Source organism: Miscanthus floridulus, chromosome 12 (assembly GCF_019320115.1).
Source record: "Miscanthus floridulus cultivar M001 chromosome 12, ASM1932011v1, whole genome shotgun sequence".
NCBI classification, from domain to species: Eukaryota; Viridiplantae; Streptophyta; class Magnoliopsida; order Poales; family Poaceae; genus Miscanthus; species Miscanthus floridulus.
In genome coordinates, this window is record NC_089591.1 from 51,986,200 (window position 1) to 52,004,878 (window position 18,679).

The 18,679-nt window shown below is 50.5% G+C and overlaps 1 protein-coding gene and 1 pseudogene across 1 annotated transcript; both read right to left on the reverse strand.

Moving 5' to 3' along the window:
* Positions 1-11,457: 11,457 nt before the first annotated feature.
* On the reverse strand, positions 11,458-12,795 carry LOC136495309 (transcription factor MYB80-like; annotated as a pseudogene).
* Positions 12,796-14,132: 1,337 nt separating this feature from the next.
* Positions 14,133-15,884, reverse strand: LOC136497598 (probable amino acid permease 7). Its single transcript, XM_066493451.1, is given in 5 exon segments — positions 14,133-14,595; positions 14,597-14,736; positions 14,827-15,054; positions 15,155-15,288; positions 15,455-15,884. Coding segments are annotated over 5 exon segments (885 nt in total). The 5' UTR covers positions 15,597-15,884; the 3' UTR covers positions 14,133-14,354.
* Between the last annotated feature and the right edge of the window lie 2,795 nt (positions 15,885-18,679).

Below are 18,679 nucleotides of genomic sequence, written 5' to 3' on the forward strand. Positions count from 1 at the left end.
GGTGGGGTCTGTGGTCACCATACCGTGCCTAGAACCCTGGTTGAAAACACATTCCGGCAAGGCTTCTACTGGCCGACCGAGGTAGCCGACGCTTAAACATATCATGTGCACCTATGAAGAGTGTCAATACTATGTTTGGTAGATCCACCTACTAGCCCAAGCACTCCAAACGATCCCCATCACGTGGCCATTCACAGTCTGGGGGCTCAATCTGGTCGGACTTCTCAAGAGAGCACCCAGGGCTATACACACTTGCTTATCACCATAGACAAGTTTACAAAGTGGATAGGGGCTTAACCAATCTCCATGATCAAGTCCGAGCAAGCTGTGCTATTCTTCCTTGGCATCGTCCATCGCTTTGGGGTCCCAAACTCCATCATCATGGACAACGACATGCTATTCACCAGAAAGAAGTTCCTCTAATTCGACGATGAATACCACATCCATGTTGATTGGGCTACCATGGTGCACCCCCGCATGAACGGGTAGGTCGAGCACGCAAATGGTATGGTTCTACAAGGCCTCAAGCCTAGGATCTTCCACTAGTTGAACAAGTTTAGCTGACAATGGGTCACAGAGCTTCCCACGGTGCTCTAGAGTCTGAGGACTGATGCCAAGTCGGGCCATCGGCTATACACCATTCTTCATGGTCTATGGTTCCGAGGCTATCCTCCTGACCGACCTTGATTATGTAGCATCGAGGGTCAGGGCGTACGATGAATAGGGAGTCAAGGCGTCCCTCGAGGATGCCATGGACCAGCTAGATGAAGCATGTGATGTTGCCCTCCTCCGCTCAGCCAAGTACCAACAAGCGTTACACCGGTACCACAGTCATCGAGTAGCGGGGTCGAGCATTTAACGTTGGGGACCTGGTGCTCTGCCTCGTCCAGAGCAACAAGAACCGCCACAAGCTCTCTCCACCATGGGAAGGACCATACGTCATCGCGGAGGTGCTCTGACCAGGCACCTACAAGCTCAAGACCATCGACGGCAAAGTCTTCGTTAATGCCTGTAACATCGAACAACTATGTCATTTTTACCCTTAATATATGCATACTTTCTCTTATTAGTTTCGCTACAAACTCCCTGATCTTTAGTGACACCCGACCCTAGCAACGGCTAGGGGGTTGGGCCTCACTCGGGGACTGATATGAGCGTATCTATCCAGTAGACATTTTCTATGCCCAATCCTTTCTCACGTTAAGTCCCAGAAGCAAGGGTTACCGAAACAGACGCTGAGTAAAACTGGTCGGACTATAAGGAACCTACGCCCCAATGGCTATGATGTTTTTTGCTCACCGGCGTGATCAGAGTTTTTTCCGCACCCCGAGCTTTCTAGCCTTAACTAAAGAAAGAGTCAGGTCCGAGTCTAAGAGTATATCCACCCGGTAGACATTCTCTACGTCCGACCCTCTCTCACATTAAGACCCAGAAGCAAGGGTTATAGAAATAGACTGCTAAGTAAAACTAGTCAAACTTCAAGAAACCTACGCCCCAATGGCTACGGTGTTTTTGCTCACCAGCGTGATCAGAGTTTTTTTCCGTACCCTAAGCTTTTCTAGCCTTAACTATGGAAAGGGTCAGTACGCGTTTAAGAGTATATCCACCGGGCAAATATTCTCTATGCCCGACCCTCTCTCATGTTAAGACCTCGAAGCAAGGGTTGCGGAAACGAACGCTGAGTAAAACTGATAGGACTGCAAGAAACCTATGCCCCAGCGACTATGATATTTTTGCTCACCAGCGTGATCAGAGTTTGTTCACATGCACCCTAGGCTTTACAACCTTAATAACGAAAAGGGTCAGAACACATTAACATTTTTGTACAAAAAGGGGAGAAGTGCTAAAAATCTATTTGGCCATAACGAAATTTAAGAGCTTGTTCACTTGTTACAAGTTCACCACCTGGCTTATCTGCCTAAATTTTTGGGGAGGATGATCTCATCCTCTATCTCCATAGGAAAGTCCTATACCATCGGGTCACCCTAGGTCGAGCAGACTGGCTCGGGTCACTGTCGAGAGACGGGCAAGGAGCAGTAGGATGCCCCATGCGGGTTATGCCGACCCCATCACGAATGATAGACCCAGATTCTACTCGAACATATCCGGTAAGAGCTCCCTGAGCATGTCACTTGAGCCATCAAGGTAAGTCCTATGCCAGCGGATCACCCAAGTTGATCGGATGGCTCGGGCCGCTACCAAGAGACGAGTCACCCTTAATTTATGCATGTCTTCTCCTATTGGTTTCGCTATCAACTCCATGATCTCTAAGTGACGCTCGACCCCTAGCAGCAACCAGGGGCTAGTCCTCACTCAGGGGCTAGTAAGAGTATGTCTATTCAATAGACATTCTCCATGCCTGACCCTTTTTCATGTTAAAAAACTAGAGGCAAGGTTTGCGGAGACAAACGCTGAGTAAAACTAGTCGGACTACAAGAAACCTACGCCCTAGCGGCTATGGTGTTTTTGCTCACCAGCGTGATCATACTTAGTTGCCCGCACTCCAAGCTTTAGCCTGTGCCTTCCCAGGAATGGTTTGGAGGGGCCTACCTATGGAATCTCCATCAAGGAAAGGCCAGCAGGTCACCCAAGTCGATCAAACGGCTTGGGACGCTGCCGAGAGACGGGTAAGGAGTTAGTTCCCCGTATTCATGTACTTGCATTGTGTATCTCAATTAGGTACGCTAGATGAACCACGTGCCGGATGGGATATTGGAACCAAACCTGAGGAAGGTGCATGGTGAACCTATCCTGAAGATGGAAGGACTTAGCGAGTGTCGTCTAACTAACATTGACTCAGTGTGGGATCCCAGGCAAGCCCCGGAGCATTCTAAGTCTCCCATGTTTTTACAAATATCTTGAGTATCTTTTATTGTTGATGATGCATTAAGTATAGGAATTGGTTGGAATCCAATTGTTGCATTATATCCTTACCTTGTCCAAATAAAATCCTATGAATCCTAATTAAGTGTAGGATCGAATGATGCTTAGCTATGCTTAGACTGATAGAAGTCGGGTGATTTCCTGTCACCTACGAAATGTAGGATGAGCTCTGGTCATGGTTGGCTATATTTGCTATCGTGGAAAAGAACCATGTGTTAACAATAAAAAGAGACCGGACGGGATGACGGTAGTGCAGCAACAAGGCATGGAGGTCTTGGGTGTGAATCTATCCCCGTCTATGTTGTTTAAGGACTGATTTGTTGTATGTCCTCATGTCATGTTGAACGCAGCCTAACACTTAGCTAGCCGGATAAGTCATTCCGACCGCGAAGCCTAGTAGTTCGACTCAGTCCGGGAAACGGGGGGACGTGCGCATTCTGGAGGAAGTAAGGATGTGCTTGGGGACATTGGCGTGAGTGCAAGGGGTCAGGTGTTTAAAAGTCCTATACTTCCTGGCAGAGTGTCACCCTTGAGAATGCGGCATTATCCGGACCCATGACTTTTCTTTTTTTTTCTCCTGAGTTGTACCAAAGGTAACTAAATTGCGACCCTGACGGGGGAAGTAGGGTTTGTGTTAGGAATACCCCTCCAGCTAGATAGAAATTGATTTGAATCGTCGTCTCTCCCGTATAGTGAGAACTTGACTGAGCAGCGGCAACATAGGTTCACTAAATTTAAAGATATGGTTAAATGATGATGATGATGATGATGAGCCATGAAATACCTGATATGGTTATTATTGTTTGCAACTTAATCAAGTGATTGATTAGTACATGTGCTAATATAGATGGTAGGAAATGACTAAAAGTCACCGCTAGTACAGGTTAATAATGCTAATAATTACTCCAGCTTTTATGCAAAAAAGTTGTCCAGCAAGATCCACTAATAAAGCCTTGCATAATCCTTGGTGTCACTTTATTTCTGGTTTATGACTGGGTAAGTCTAGCTGAGTACATTCGAGTACTCAGGGTTTATCCCACCATGCTTGTAGGTGAGGTTCTCGGCCTGTTGATGATGGTGGCTAACCGCTAGTGGGCTCGATGACTCTATATTTACTTCTTATCTATATGCTTTTGTCTGAGGATGACACTTATGCTAGCAATGTATTTGGAACATATATTAATGTAATCCTTTGAAAGCTATGTTGCTTTCACTAATCGGTTTTGAAACCCAAACTTGTACTATTATTTGTGAACTCATTTGTAATATTATTTCCGCTACAACCCTGTGTATGTGATGTGTATTTGCTTAATCAAGCGATCTTGGTTGTGATGTGTATTTACCGAGGTCCTTCGTGACACTCGGTGGACTACCGGGTTTATATAAGTGAAAGTATGTGCTCGTCAACAGTGCTAAACAGGGATAGCCATACTTGATCTTGTATAAATTGGGCAGTTCTGTTACAGTATGAGAGATTGAGAGATTTCCTACTCTCTAAGGGATTCAAGACTGAGAAAGGTTAACATCACTCTTTTCACCAAGAAGCTTAGAAATGACTTGTTTGTAATGCAAATCTATATTGATGATATCATTTTTGGGTCAACAAATCAAGATTTTTGTGAGGAGTTTGGCAAGATGATGGCAAGTGAGTTTGAGGTGTCCATGATTGGAGAGCTTAGCTACTTCCTTAGTCTTCAAATCAAGCAAATGAAGAATGGCACATTTGTGAGTCAAGGCAAGTATATCAAGGACATGCTAAAGAAATTTGGAATGGATGATGCTAAAGCTATTAGTACAACAATGGGAACACGTGGAAGCTTGGATAGTGATGCCAGTGGCAACATGGTGGATCAAAAGATGTATCGGTCTATGATTGGAAGCCTACTCTATGTGACCGCATCAAGGCCGGATGTGATGTTTAGTGTATGTATGTGTGCTAGATTTCAAGCCTCACTAAGAGAAAGTCATTTGAAGACAACAAAGAGAATATTGAGGTACTTGAAGCATACACAAAATGTTGGATTGTGGTATCCCAAAGGAGCAAGATTTGAGTTGATTGGATATTCAGACTTCGATTATGCAGGATGCAAAGTTAAGAGAAAGAGCACATCAGGCACATGTCAACTATTGGGAAGATCACTTATGTCTTGGTCATCAAAGAAGTAAAATAGTGTAGCACTTTCAACCGCCGAAGAGGAGTACATTTTGGCCGGTAGTTGTTGTGCTCAATTACTTTGGATGAAGGCTACTTTGAGTGACTTTGGAATTAAATTCAAGCAAGTGCCATTGCTATATGACAATGAGAGTGCCATAAAGCTCACCAACAACTCGGTTCAATATTCAAGAACAAAGCATATTGATGTCCGCCATCATTTTATAAGAGATTACCAATAAAAAGGAGACATTTGTATTGAGAGTGTGGGCACCGAAGATCAACTTGCCGATATCTTCACCAAGCCACTTGATGAAAAGAGGTTTTACAAGCTAAGGAATGAATTAAACATACTTGACTTCTCTAATATGTGTTGATGCACCCCTCATTATATGACATGCCTCTCCTTCGAGCAAAGCAAGGTAAAGTTGATTGACATGTCATCCATCCATTGCTAAGGACTTGTTTAGTGCATCTAGTCATTCCTATCATGTCCTAGGCTCATTCATTAAAATCAAATGAATTTGATGCTTGTATAGTACCACTATTGCTTGTATGTTTGAAATGATCTAGTGGTAGCATATGACATGTTTGTGGACTTGTAAACCTAGTGTTTGATCTAGAAAATAAGCTACAAGTGTTTAACTCAACATGGTACAAGATAACCCTTATTTGGAGGTGTGAAAAAGTTATCCTTGGATCAAACCAAGTTAAATATCTTTTGCAAGTAATCTAGATTAGACCAAATTAGGAAAATGATCCTCATTTCATATGGTTTCACCCCAACCTATCTATAATTTGAGCTCACCTTTTGTGCTAATTGTTGACAAAGGGGAGAGAAATTCACAAAGATAGTAAGATAGGAGAAGCAAACAAATGAAATGATATTGTAAGGGGAAAAATAAAAAATGCACACAAGTAGATAAGAGAAGCAAACAAATAAAATGACATTGTAAGGGGAAAAATAAAAAATACACATAAGTAGGGGGAGCAAGTTCATAAACTTGTATGTTGCATTTTGATGTGCATTTCATATATTTGCTTGCATAGCACAAGTTCTAAATTTCAATATCCATGCTTGTGTGGTGTATGCTAGTTATATGCTTGAATGGTGAAATAAAAACTAGCATACATAGGCTAAAGTAACTAGACTTATGTTCATTTTATGGAAACTAGACCCTTGCTTGTAATATTGATCTCATGGGGTATTCTAGTTTTTGTGTATATATAGTTACTAATGGTGCTAAGGATGGTATATCGATGCACTCCGATTGGTATCACGCTTCAAAGGTCTATTTCTTATACCTTAGCATCATACCATAGAAAGTGTCTCCTATATTTCCTACCTAAGCATATGTGCAAGCTACAACCCAAACTCTTAGCACATATGTAGGGGGAGCAATTGCTACCATTTGGAGTTCATGAAACTTGTCCATATTCTTTTACACATGGTAAATATGCTTGGACAAGCAATGTAGGATTCAATTAAATCTCAATTCATATCTTTGTGTAAGGGTTGTCATCAATTACCAAAAAGGGAAGAGATTGAAAGCTCTAGTTTGGTTTTGGATAATTGATGAAACCATAAGTGCTAACATAGTTTATCAAAGTAATTATGAGATAGGTAGCACTACTCCAAGTGATGAAGAAATGGTGAAGATCATGACGATGGTGATGGCATGGTGATGATCAAATGCTTGAACTTGAAAAGAAGAAAGAGAAAAACAAAAGGCTCAAGGCAAAGGTATAAATAGTAGGAGCCATTTTGTTTCGGTGATCAAGACACTTAGCGAGTGTGATCATATTTAGGTTAGATAGCTATACTATTAAGAGGGGTGAAACTCATATTGAAATGCGGTTATCAAAGTGCCACTAGATGCTCTAACTCATTGCATATGCATTTATGATCTAGTGGAGTGCTAACACCCTTGAAAATGCTTGTGAAAATATGCTAATACATATGCACAAGGTGATACACTTGGTGGTTGGCACATTTGATCAAGGGTTAGAAACTTCACCGACTAGAGTGTCCGCTCGTAGAGCGTGGACAGTCCAACGGATGCCACCGGCGCCCTATACAGAAAAGACAGGGGTTCACAGAGTGACCGAACACTAGTGGCACAGTGACCGGACGCTGGGGTGCTGAGTCTAGTCAGTAGCAGCAGTGAGCACTTGTCTTGGTCTTGTGATCGGATGCTGGCGCGAAGAGTGACCGGACACTGGCAGGGTGCGTCCGGTCAGTGCTAACGTACGCTGACGTGAGGCGCACAGAGGAAACGTTGAGTGACCGGACACTAGGTGTGTCCGATCGAGCATGACCGGACACGTCTGGTCGTGAAATTTCATGTTTGGAACCTTACTGGAAACTGACCGGACGTTGGGTCCTGCGTCCGGTCACTTTCTAACTGACGCGTTCGGTCGTCACTTGATCGTTGAGATCGAGCGATCGGCGTTTGAAGCCGATGACACGTGGCAAGCATCGGGCGACCGGACGCTGGGGTCCTGCAGTCCGGTCGAGCTGACCGGAGCGTCCGGTTACCCCGAGTTGTGCCCAGTGAAGGGGTACAATAGCTCTATTTCATGGGGGCTTCTATTTAAGCCCCATGGCCGGCTCAAGCTCACTCTCTTGGCCATTTGCATTGACATAGCAACCTTGTGAGCTTAGCCAAAGCCCTCCCACTCATCTCCATCATTGATTCATCATCATTGTGAGATTGGGAGAGAATCCAAGTGCATTGCTTGAGTGATTGCATCTATGGGCACTTGGTATTCGTGTTTCGCTGCGGGATTCACTTAGTTTCTCTTGGTGTTTGCCGCCACCTAGATGGCTTGGAGCAGCGAGGATCGTTGAGCGGAGGTTGGTGATTATCTCCGACTCTGATCGTGGTGATTGTGAGGGGTCTTGTGCCTTCCCTAGCGGAGAGCCAAAAGGTAACTCTAGTGGATTGCTCGTGTCATTGAGTTACCTCACTTGTGGGCAGGTTCTTGCAGGTGTCCAATTGTGTGGACGAGGTTTAGTGCAATACCTCTTAGCCGCCGAACCACCAAGTGTTGGTCGACACAACGGGGACTAGCATGCCGGCAAGCACGTGAACCTCAGGAGAAAAATTGGTTGTCTCTTGCCCTTTGATATTCTCCCGATGATTGATTTAGTATTCATCTTGTAATTGGTTCACTCCTCTACACGGCAGTATAATCACCCTACTCGCTTATTTATATTCTTGCAAACTAGTTGTGGCAAGCTCTTTAGTGTAATTAGAATTAAGAGCTTGCTTTGTTATTTTAAGTTCTTCTAGTGGAGCTCTTTAGAGTAGCAAGATTGAGAGCTCTTAGTGAGTAGTAACTTTGCAAGTTGTGTGCCTATTAATCATTGCAACTAGAATTGTTAGATAGGTGGCTTGCAACCCTTGTAGAGTTAGAGCAAGTTTGCATTTCGCTATTTGTCATACTAATCAAATTGATCTAGTTGATTTGTAGATTTTTTTAAATAGGACTATTCACCCCCCCTCTAGCCATGTTAGGACCTTCTCAGCCCTTCTCCCTCTTCCTCTAGAGGCTGATGGGGAAGAAATACCCCCACAAGTCGAAGTGGGGGCTGATCCCTAGGAATCCTTCGCACAGCGCGACGAACGCCGCCATGTGCTGAATCTCGTTGGGATTAAGATGCTGCAACTCAATCTTATAGAAGTGTAGCAGCCCTCAGGAGGAATTTGTGGGTGGGGGTTGCAAGCCCACTGCTCGTGGAAGTGGGCGAACGACACCACGTAGCCATCGAGCAGCGATGGCGAACCCTTGTCGCCTGGGCAACATCCACTCCTTGGCCGAGGTCCACGCACGGAGAAGACCACAACAGACTGAGGCCCTCCATGCGCTAGAAGGTGACGTCAGAATGGTACCACTGGATCCATTGGAGGTGGGAGCGGATGGATGCGAGCTCAACGGCGACGGAGATGTGGAGACAGGAAACCTAAGCATTGGCGGGGCCGGCTGGGGCCGCGGAGGCTAGGATGCAGGGCGTGCATATGAAACCCGAAGGGCTAACCCTTTGGTTTTATAGGGGCGACGGGTGCGAGGAAACCAACCGCCCACCTAGATCTCCACGCCTGCCATGACCTATCACCACATCTTGTCTTGGGGCATGCGCACGCAACCTATGGTCGTCCCCTCAAAAAATGCATCAGATGTTTCACCTCCCTGAATGGGCCACGACCATCACAAGTAAGAGGGATACAGAGCTGAAAAATGCTCCTATGGCCTGTCTAAGCCCAGGAGTTCAAAGGTTGGCCCACCGACGGGGTCGACAACCACTCTAGGAACTTTTTGAGTGAGGGGTGGAAAGGGATGGGCCCGCTAGCGGCCAGTACCTAGGGTGCACGAGTGCCGCGGGTGTCCCGGTCCATGTTTGAGCCTCGGGCAGATTCGATCTATGGTTTTCCTCGAAGAAAGGCAGAGAGCCCTCGGGACCGATCGAACAGACCTGAGAACTATATGGATTGACCGCTGAGAATCTAGAGTCGGTTACCAGCTAACCCAAACCGAACCCCCATGAACGGGATGCTAGGGCCCCACTCGGAATAGCATGTTAACAACTCACCGAGCACCATGGCTCCTCCATAGAGGAAAATCATGGCACGGCTCAGCCCCTCCGTTTTTATCAGAAAAAATACTTGAGGGAAGATGATCACGAAGATGAGCCGACCCTCGACCAGACCCTTGCTACGAGTGAGGCTCGAGGAAAGTTGCACTCGCAGGGAGACCGAACGCACGGTCGTAGAACGACAGACCCCCGTAGGGGTCGAAATCAGGAAAGACCTTTTTTTGACCCACCAAAGCTCATGGCTATACCCCCGAGAGGCCCAATCACGATGAAAGGGAATCACCGTCCCTAGGACATGCCATGGGTGACAAGAAAAGGCCAAGGCCCTCAGAGTCCTCCCATTCGGAAAAACTTCCTGAAGGAGTATTCTACTCCTCCGCAGGCTCGGAGGCTCCTGTCGGGGACCAATACTAGGGTATCCGAAGAGGAGGAGCTAATGGACATCAACATTGATTCAACTGAGTAGTCAAGAGCGCGCCTACAGCTCTAACCGAACCCTAGGGCATGATCTCTGCCTCGCCCGACCCTGAGGCCACGATCTCCACCTCGCCCAACCCTCCAGAGCTGGGCTCCGCCTCGCCCGACCCCGAGGCCGCAATCTCCGCCTCGTCCCGACCCCGAGGCCGCGATCTCTGCCTTGCCTGACCCTGAGGCCGCGATCTTCACCTTGCCTGACCCCGAGGTCGCGATCTCTGCCTCGCCCAACCTCCGGGGGTGGGCTCCACCTTGCCCGACCCCGAGGTCGCGATCTCCGCGTCGCCCGACCCTGAGGCCACGATCTCCGCGTCGCCCGACCCCGAGGCCATGATTTCCGCCTCGCATGACCTCTGGGGGCGGGCTCCGCCTCGCCTGACCCCGAGGCCGCGGGCTCCGCCTCGCCACACCCCTTGGGTGCGGGCTCCGTCTTATCCGACGGGGACCCATACCGCCGCCAACCACTCTAGGTCAAGCGTATTGGCCTGGGTCAAAACTCTTACACCATGAAAGAGACCGGCACGCCCCGATATAACCCGCGACCACGACGGGCCATACCTGATGATTCACATCAAGAACAATGTCGGGCGTATCAGTGCTATTCTGCCTAACCCTCGTACGAACACTGACAGGCACGTCAATTCACCACGACGTGCGCCAGGATAGAGTGGAGCACCATGACCGGTGGATGACGCCTGCGCATGGCGCCAGTGACGGACAGGACCGCGACGTGGAGCCGTCCCTGTTGACATCTACAGGGTCGGCGGGACCCGCATGAAGGAGAAGGACCGGCGATCCTGGAGGTCTTCCTCTCTCTCGTTCTTCTCCTTTTCCTCCGCTACTACCTGCGCTTTCCCTTGGCTATAAAAGGAAAAGTAGGGAGCCCCATAAAGGGATCCTGAACCGATCGACCCTTCAAGATCCGATACACATCCGCACATGAGCAGGATACGAACGCACAGCTGAGCAGCGATCGAGCTCTCAGCACCCACTCATTTTTTTCACCACAGACTTGAGATCATTTTCCTCTCTCGCTCGTTTGTAACCCCTACTACAAACTTTCGGTGACAGTAACACGAGCAGCAGCGACGAACTGGACGTAGGGACTTTCTACCCGAACTAGTATAAATATCGTGTCCTCTAAACACACCATCTGAACGAGACGCGCAATAATACAAATTTACTCGTCGGTGGTAACTCGAAACACCGACACTCCTCGGTTCTGTATGCGCATTTCTCGTTATCAAATGGCAAAACTATACATGATTTCCGGATTCCTTATTCGAGTTTATAAAAACCTTTCGGCAATAATTTGTTCTGGTGCTTCTTTTTTAGTTTATATATACTCCTGATGAAACGCTCTTTGATCCTGGACACTTCGCACGAACTGTATTGGTCACACCATGTGGTTGGTTAGCTCGTCGGGCAAGTCCCAGAGTACACAGTCGGAGCCAAACAGGCCGGACATGTCGGAGCCGCCCTTCCCGCCGTCCTTGACGTCGTCCGCCTCCTCGTCGCCGCCGCTGCTCCCGACGCTGTCATTGCCTTTCTCCGGCAACGCCGCCGCCGGCCTGGGCGCGGCCTCTGTGCCCGAACTCCCGCTGTACATGCTCTGGTGGCTCCACATCGACGTGCCCTGGTCCGCGTCGCCGCCGGCGCCGGCGCCTCCGAGGAAGTACTCCGGCACCGTCCCGTTGTCGTACCGGAACTCCTCCTGCCCGTGCGCGGCGGGGTTGTACGCGGCGTACATCCCCGCCAGCCCCTCTGTCATGTCGGTCGGCTCCCAGGGCCTGCTGCTGCTTGCCGGGGGGCGGCGCGCCGGGCTCGCTCATGATGGCGCGGGACAGGCCCAGCTTGATGCGCTCGATGGTGTCGTCGGTCTGAGGCGGCGCCGGGAAGCCGCAGGGCGGCGCGCCCGCGCCGGAGCCGCCCGCGATCGCCATGTCGGGGGGCACCGCGGGCGAGGGGAAGTCGGTGGGCCGCTTCTTGGTGAGGAGGTGGAGCATCTCGTCCTTGAAGCACCCCAGCGCGGCCTCGGCGAGGTGGGCCACCTGCGGCGGCGCCAGCGTGGTGGCGATCTCGGCCATGAGGTGCGAGAAGGACTTGTGCGTAACGGGGTCGATGCCCATCCCGGACAGCTTCTTCTTCAGCTTGGTGTTCCAGTGGTTCTTGACGTCGTTGTCCGTCCGGCCCGGCAGCTGCGCCGCGATCACCGACCACCTGCACGCAGCTCGTTCGTTGCGCATTGCTAGTCAGCGCGTCGCTCCCATCGCGACATACACAGTACCCATCAGAACAAGTCCGAGAGCACGAGAGGGGAGGACGGCCGGGCCACCTGTTGCCGACGACAGAGTGCAGCTTGATGATGGTCTGCTCCTCGGCGTCCGTGAACTCGCCGTGCTTGAGGTCGGGCCGCAGGTAGTTGGTCCACCGGAGACGGCAGCTCTTCCCGCACCGCTGCAATCCTGCCATGCCATCACACAAACTCGTCACAGTTCAGAGGCGGACATTGGCGGTCCCTGACCCACCGGACAATGGACGCTCGCTAGGACGTACCGGCATTCTTGGGGATGAGGCGCCAGTTGCGCGTGCCGTACTGGGTGATGTAGGAGAGCAGCTTGTTGTCCTCCTCGGGCGTCCACTGCCCGCGCTTGACGCTGTCCTTCTCGCAGCACGGGATCCGCCCCATCCTCGCCTCCGGCTTCCGTCAGCTCGCCGCTCCGGCTCTGGTATTTCTCGCACGCGCCTGCGGTCTCGGAAGAGTGGCACGCCCCCTGCTGCGACGCCAGGCCACGGCTCCGCGGAGTGAGCAAGCAGTGCCCTAGTGCGGCGCTTACATCGCGCGCCGGGCGCATAAATACGCGCGCGGCCGCGCCCGCTCGTGCAAGCTGCGGCTCCTCCTGGCGCCTGCTGCAGTGCTGCTGCTGCCGGCGGCATGCGCTCGGCGCACGGGCGAAGGAGGCATGAGCGGCATAAAGAATTCAACGCCCGCGCAACGCGTGACCGCCCCCGGGGAGCAGGGACAGGTTGCCCACCCGCACAGCGCCGGGTCAACCCCCGGTCCAACCAGAGCGCTTTCCTCCCCCCTGGCGCCCGGCGCGTTTGCGTCTCGTCCGTCGGCTCCCGGCGCTAATCGACGCCGCGCGCGCGTCGGCGGGGTGATGGACGTGTACTTTCCGGTGGCAGTGCAGTGCACTGCACAGCCCAGCCGTGCGCCCGTGCCGGATGCGTTATGCGTGCGTGGTTCTTCAGTTCTTCGCCTCCGTCTGTCAAAGAAGACGGTCGGCTCATTCTGCTCCAGTTGCCAAATTGGCAGTGGCAATTGGAATGGAGAATTTTCAGTGTTCTTCAAGGGACTATCACACATTCACACTGCTAATCTTCGATAACAGTTACAGATTTAATACTATTGTCAGTGTTGTAGGAGTACTTTGTATTCATAAGTCTCCAATCTAAAGAGGTGAGGTGAGACAGACTGCTCTACTTGTTCAAAAAAAAAGGACACACTGCTCTAGGGACAGCAGGAGGCTCTGGTATTTCTATGCGGTGCATTTTGATTACACGCTTCACTCTTGAGATGAGGCTGCTATTTTATCCTCCCATCCACGTCAGAAAGAACACGGAGGCCAAGGGCACGCAGCTTCAAGAACCCCCTGAATCATGTTCTTTCCCACTGTTCCAGTAAAAACCAGTCGTGCTGGTCCACGGCTTATGCATGCTCAATTCAAATGGACATGGTGGCACAAACTGAATCAATTACGAGGTGCAAATTGAGGGCCAGGAAATTGCAAGGAGACATGCAGAGGAGTCCGTGAAAGTCTGAAACTGAAACTACCCCGTTCGCTTTGCTGAAAAGACAGGCTGAAAAGTACTGTTCGTTGATTTGTTGTGAGAGAAAAACACTGTTACTTCACTCTAAAGTACGGCTGATAAGCCAAACGAATAGGATAGACGGCGTTCAGTGACACAGGTTCCCTCAAAACCGTCTTCTGAACTTCTGAGGTACCTCGGCGGTATCAATACGACATGTGTCCATGGTAACATTGTGTGCATATTACAATCCAATGCAGGAGGAACGCACTGAAAATAGATAGATCCCGCTGCCACTCCCTGATCCTGCAGATGACCTGCTACTAGTGTATGCTGCTGCTGTTCATCATCCCCTCTGAAATTAACAATCTCCCATTCGCTCTAGCTTACAGCTGCATTCTCCATTATACCATTACAACAAGAAGAAAAACACTTAGCCTAACCTAGCTTCTGGGTGATTAGCCCCTCGATGGAGCCGACGAGCGAGAAGGCTCTGACGAGGAGGCAGACGACGCTGAAGGTCTGCAGGACGACCCAGCGGGCGGACCACCGGGGCACGTTCCGCTGGATGAAGTACATCTCCACGGGGAAGTAGATGGCCAGCGGCCAGAAGTTGAGCGCGCCCAGCAGCACCAGCACCTCGTTGAAGTAGGGGAACGCCACGGCCACCGTGGTCGTGGACGCACAGCGTCCGGAAGCACACGCGCAGCAGGTTCACCCGACACGCCGGCAGGCACGCGAACCGGACGGTGTGGAAGTCGTTCACGAACCCGCTGTCCGGGAACCGGTCCGCGAACTGGAAGATCGGCTGGCTGTACACCTGCAGGTTTAAATTTCAGACACGCACTCATGCGTCCAGTCCATCTGTGACGATTCTGTGTTTCGGGCTGTCACTGTGTCAGTGTACTACCTGGTACCCGCCCAGCAGGTGGAGGATGATGCACGCGTTGGCGAAGTCGATGAGCCAGTAGGGATCGTAGAAGCCGAAGCCGGTAAGGAGGTTGCCCGGCGCGTCGCTCCCGAAGGCGGCGTAGCCGAAGCAGCCGCAGCAGAGGTAGAAGAATGTCGTGACAAGGATCGAGATCATCGATGCCCTCTTCATCGTCTTGTTCTGGGCCGGTGGTGACTTCAGGGTGTCCTAAATTATCGGAGGTGAAAAGAAATACGTAACTTGGTACTGTGATTCATTTGCTAGCAGTGTCTCTGAAAGAATGGCGTGCGACTATACGTTACTGTACCTGTATTTCCAGGAGGATCAAGGAGTACGGGTACGCGAAGGCAATGTCGCCAATGGCCTGCGAGACGCGCCAAACCTTCTGCATAGGCGTCCTCATCTGAACTCCTGTTATGCTTCCTTTGATCGTCCCGTTAGCTGCACACAAACAATTCTGTGTTATCTGGTGCCAACATTCATCTCATATACACAACCCGGCCTCTAATTCTAAATCTAAATGTTTAACTGTACTATGTGAGTTATTTTCGACTGAAACGCTGGAGAGATTGGATTATCTAGTGAAAGAATCAGAGTGCGTGCGTACCAATGGTTGTTGCGAGACCGAGGCCAAAGCCGATGAAGGCGTACGAGAACGACATGACCGCGGCGACGACGGAGAGCCACGCCATGTCGTGGAAGTCCGGTATGAAGGAGAGGAGGAGCTGGGCGGCGCCGAAGATGAGCATGTAGTAGCTGCCACCGTAGTCGCAGTGCGCGTCGTGCCCATGCTTGTGGTAGCAGTTCGCCTTCAGAATCGCCCTGCGATGGACATCCAACAGCAGAGCAGCCCGACACAGGACACACAAGCAAAGCACACGCAGTTAACAACAAAAGTATTCAGCCAAAAATAACCGCCAGAACAACAACAAAAGCAACCATCGTCAGGACCCTGCTCGCTAAAAAGAGAGGGCAGGAAGCACACGGTTGCAGACAGCTTGAGCTGTATGGAAGTTTCGAGAGAAAAAAAAGGGTAAATTTTGTTACCGGCCAGCGGTGGCTACCTTATGCTTGTGGCGGTGGTGATGGTATAGGCGACGCCGCAGCCGTACAGGCTCACGAACTGCAGCGAGCCGCAAGCCCAGGTATGCTTCTTGCCTGAGCATGTCGCCACAGAGCAGCACACACAGTAAAGGGGTTATTTAGTTACGAGTTAAATGCATCAGGGGTCCTCAAACTTATAAAAATGTGTCATTTAGGTACACGAACTCTCAAAATACATTTCTAGGTCCCTTATGTTGATTTTTGGTTCACCACAGGTCCATACCATTTTGTCAGCAATATTTTGTTTACCTGACGTGCCAACATAGCAATCATTTTTACATCTAATCCTTAAGTTTACTTTTCTCTAAGGAAATAGACCCTCTCTTTTCTTCGAGACTGTCATCTTCGTCTTTTCCATTCCATACACCAGCCATGGGCCACAAGTACAGTGCGGAACCAGCAAAACAGTAAAGGGGGGCCAGACAAATGTATGGAGTACCGATAATGTGAAGCCATGTGAGAACCTTTGCTGCTAATGTGAAGCTATACCATCAGTTACTGATATGACCCTGCAACGCTTCCTCCAGCATGCACGCATCGCCGGTGTCGACCTGGACAAACTCAGATTGGTCGAAAGCTTAGCTGCAACGGATTTGCCTTTCTCCCTGGCAAAGTGGCAAATCAAATTAAAACGGAACAGCAGCACCTGTAAGTGGCATCGATTCATTTCATCCGCAACAGAAAAGGCTAGACTGCTGCACCTATCGGTTGCTGCCTCCGACGAGGATGTCGAGGTCGGGGCGGAGCCTGGATAGCGAGGTGGCAGTGGTCCGTGGATCCCTGGACGCGGCCGGTGCCGCCGAGGCCCGAGGCCGAGCATGAGCACGCGTCTGGTCATCCAGGGCTTGCTCCTCTGCAGCTCCGCTGGGCTTGGGCAGCGTCCATGGAGCTGGAGGGTGCTGGCGCGGCCGCGGCGGCAGGAGCGGGAGGCGCTCACGCTCTCACGGCGATGCCCACGGCGCCCATCTCGGTACGGTGCGAAACTGCGAATGCGATGCGACGCGAGTCTCCTCTCGTCCGTGACGTTTCCTTTGCTCCCAATTCTGACAGAAATCACGGGATGGAGATCTGAAATCTTCCACGCTGCATGCTGGGCTGTGGGCTTGGCCGCACAGGGGGGTCAAAAAGATTTCGGCCGCATGGGGGGGCGCGGCCCCTGCTGGCCCCCCTGGTTCCACCTCTGCACGGCTGCTCACCCACCCCATCAGAAATAGCTCCAACACTAAGTTCGAACCCAAAACCCCTCGGCTGGCACGTCCATAGCTCACGGCCCATGGATGAGAGCCACGCTCTGGTTCACGGGGACTGAGTATGGGTGCGCTCACGCAGCAGGAGCGGCGGTAGGAAAGAGAGGCGAGGAGAACGAGCAGCTCCATGCGGCAAAAATGGTGCCTGCTGGCGCATGCTGTCATAAGCAAGATGTCACGCGCAAGCACAAGCTCGAGCCGCCACCGTAGGCGCCGTCGCTCCCGCTCATGGCACGCCCCGCGGTGGGGGCACCCGTGGCGGTCATCGACGCACGGCCAGGCGAGAGGAGGGGAGGCAGCGGCCGTGGCGGAGGCAGAGCGGCTCATTGTGCTCTTGCCGTGTGCTGTTCATGCTAGCCTCGTCGCTGACCTCGGTGCCTAGGTCATCGCGCGACTGTGCCGTGTGCGAGAGCATGTTCCACGACGACGGCGAACTCCGCCTCCTGCCCGCCTGTTTCGCGCGCCTTCTGTAAACTCTATGGAGTACCTCTGTAAGGTAGATTCGGGGTAGGCTTCTTACTTAGATGACAAAACCGTTGATGTACCTTGGTCTAGGTCACCATTCGGTCCATGGCGCCACAGTGGCTTGGACAACGGTGACACGGCAGTTCGGCGCAGTGGTTCCAGCGTAGTGGAGTCGAGGTCCAGTGGCGACGGCGGAGTCGGTGGGGCTTCCCGTCGCTGGCAGCACTTACTGTAGATTGGATTAGGTTTCTATTGGTGGATGATGGCGGCTCAAACCAAGTTCTTAGTTAGAGTCATGATCCCCACCTCTCTTTTATATGTGCTGTGCGACAGAGACCCACCAACCATATTAGGGTTGGGCGCCCCTGATCAGGGCGCAGAGACAAGGGCCCAATAGGCCGTTGGGCCTATTTGTGGAGATCAACTAACATTCTCCCCCTTGATCTCACTACCATTTTTTAATTTCATATCATTTACTTTTGTTCATTTCATTACAGATTAGCGCATAGAGCATGTCTCATCGTCACAGTTCATTGCCGATAGATTTAACAGCTACAACACATTACTCTGTTCTGAAATAGATACTTACCTTTGGGCCTTCTTTTGTCCAAGAATTTTAGGCTTTCTCTTAAACCCATGCTAGCTACATGTTCTCTGAACATATTGGGTGGCAAGCCTTTTGTAAGCTGATCCGCGAGCATCTTTTCGATACTTATATGCTCAAGACTTATGACATGATCCCGTAGTTTATCTTTCACAACAATATACTTTATGTCAATGTGTTTGGCAGCACCACTTGACTTATTGTTGTGAGCATACTGTACTGTCGGATTATTATCGCAGTATAACTTAAATGGTCTATAGATATCGTCAACCACCTTCAAAACCGGGTATGAACTTCTTTAGCCAGTTCATCTGCCCTGTTGCCTCATAACACATTACAAATTGCCATATATTATGGACGATGTAGTGACAGTTTGCTTTGATCTTTTTCATGAAATAGCTCCCCCTTGCCA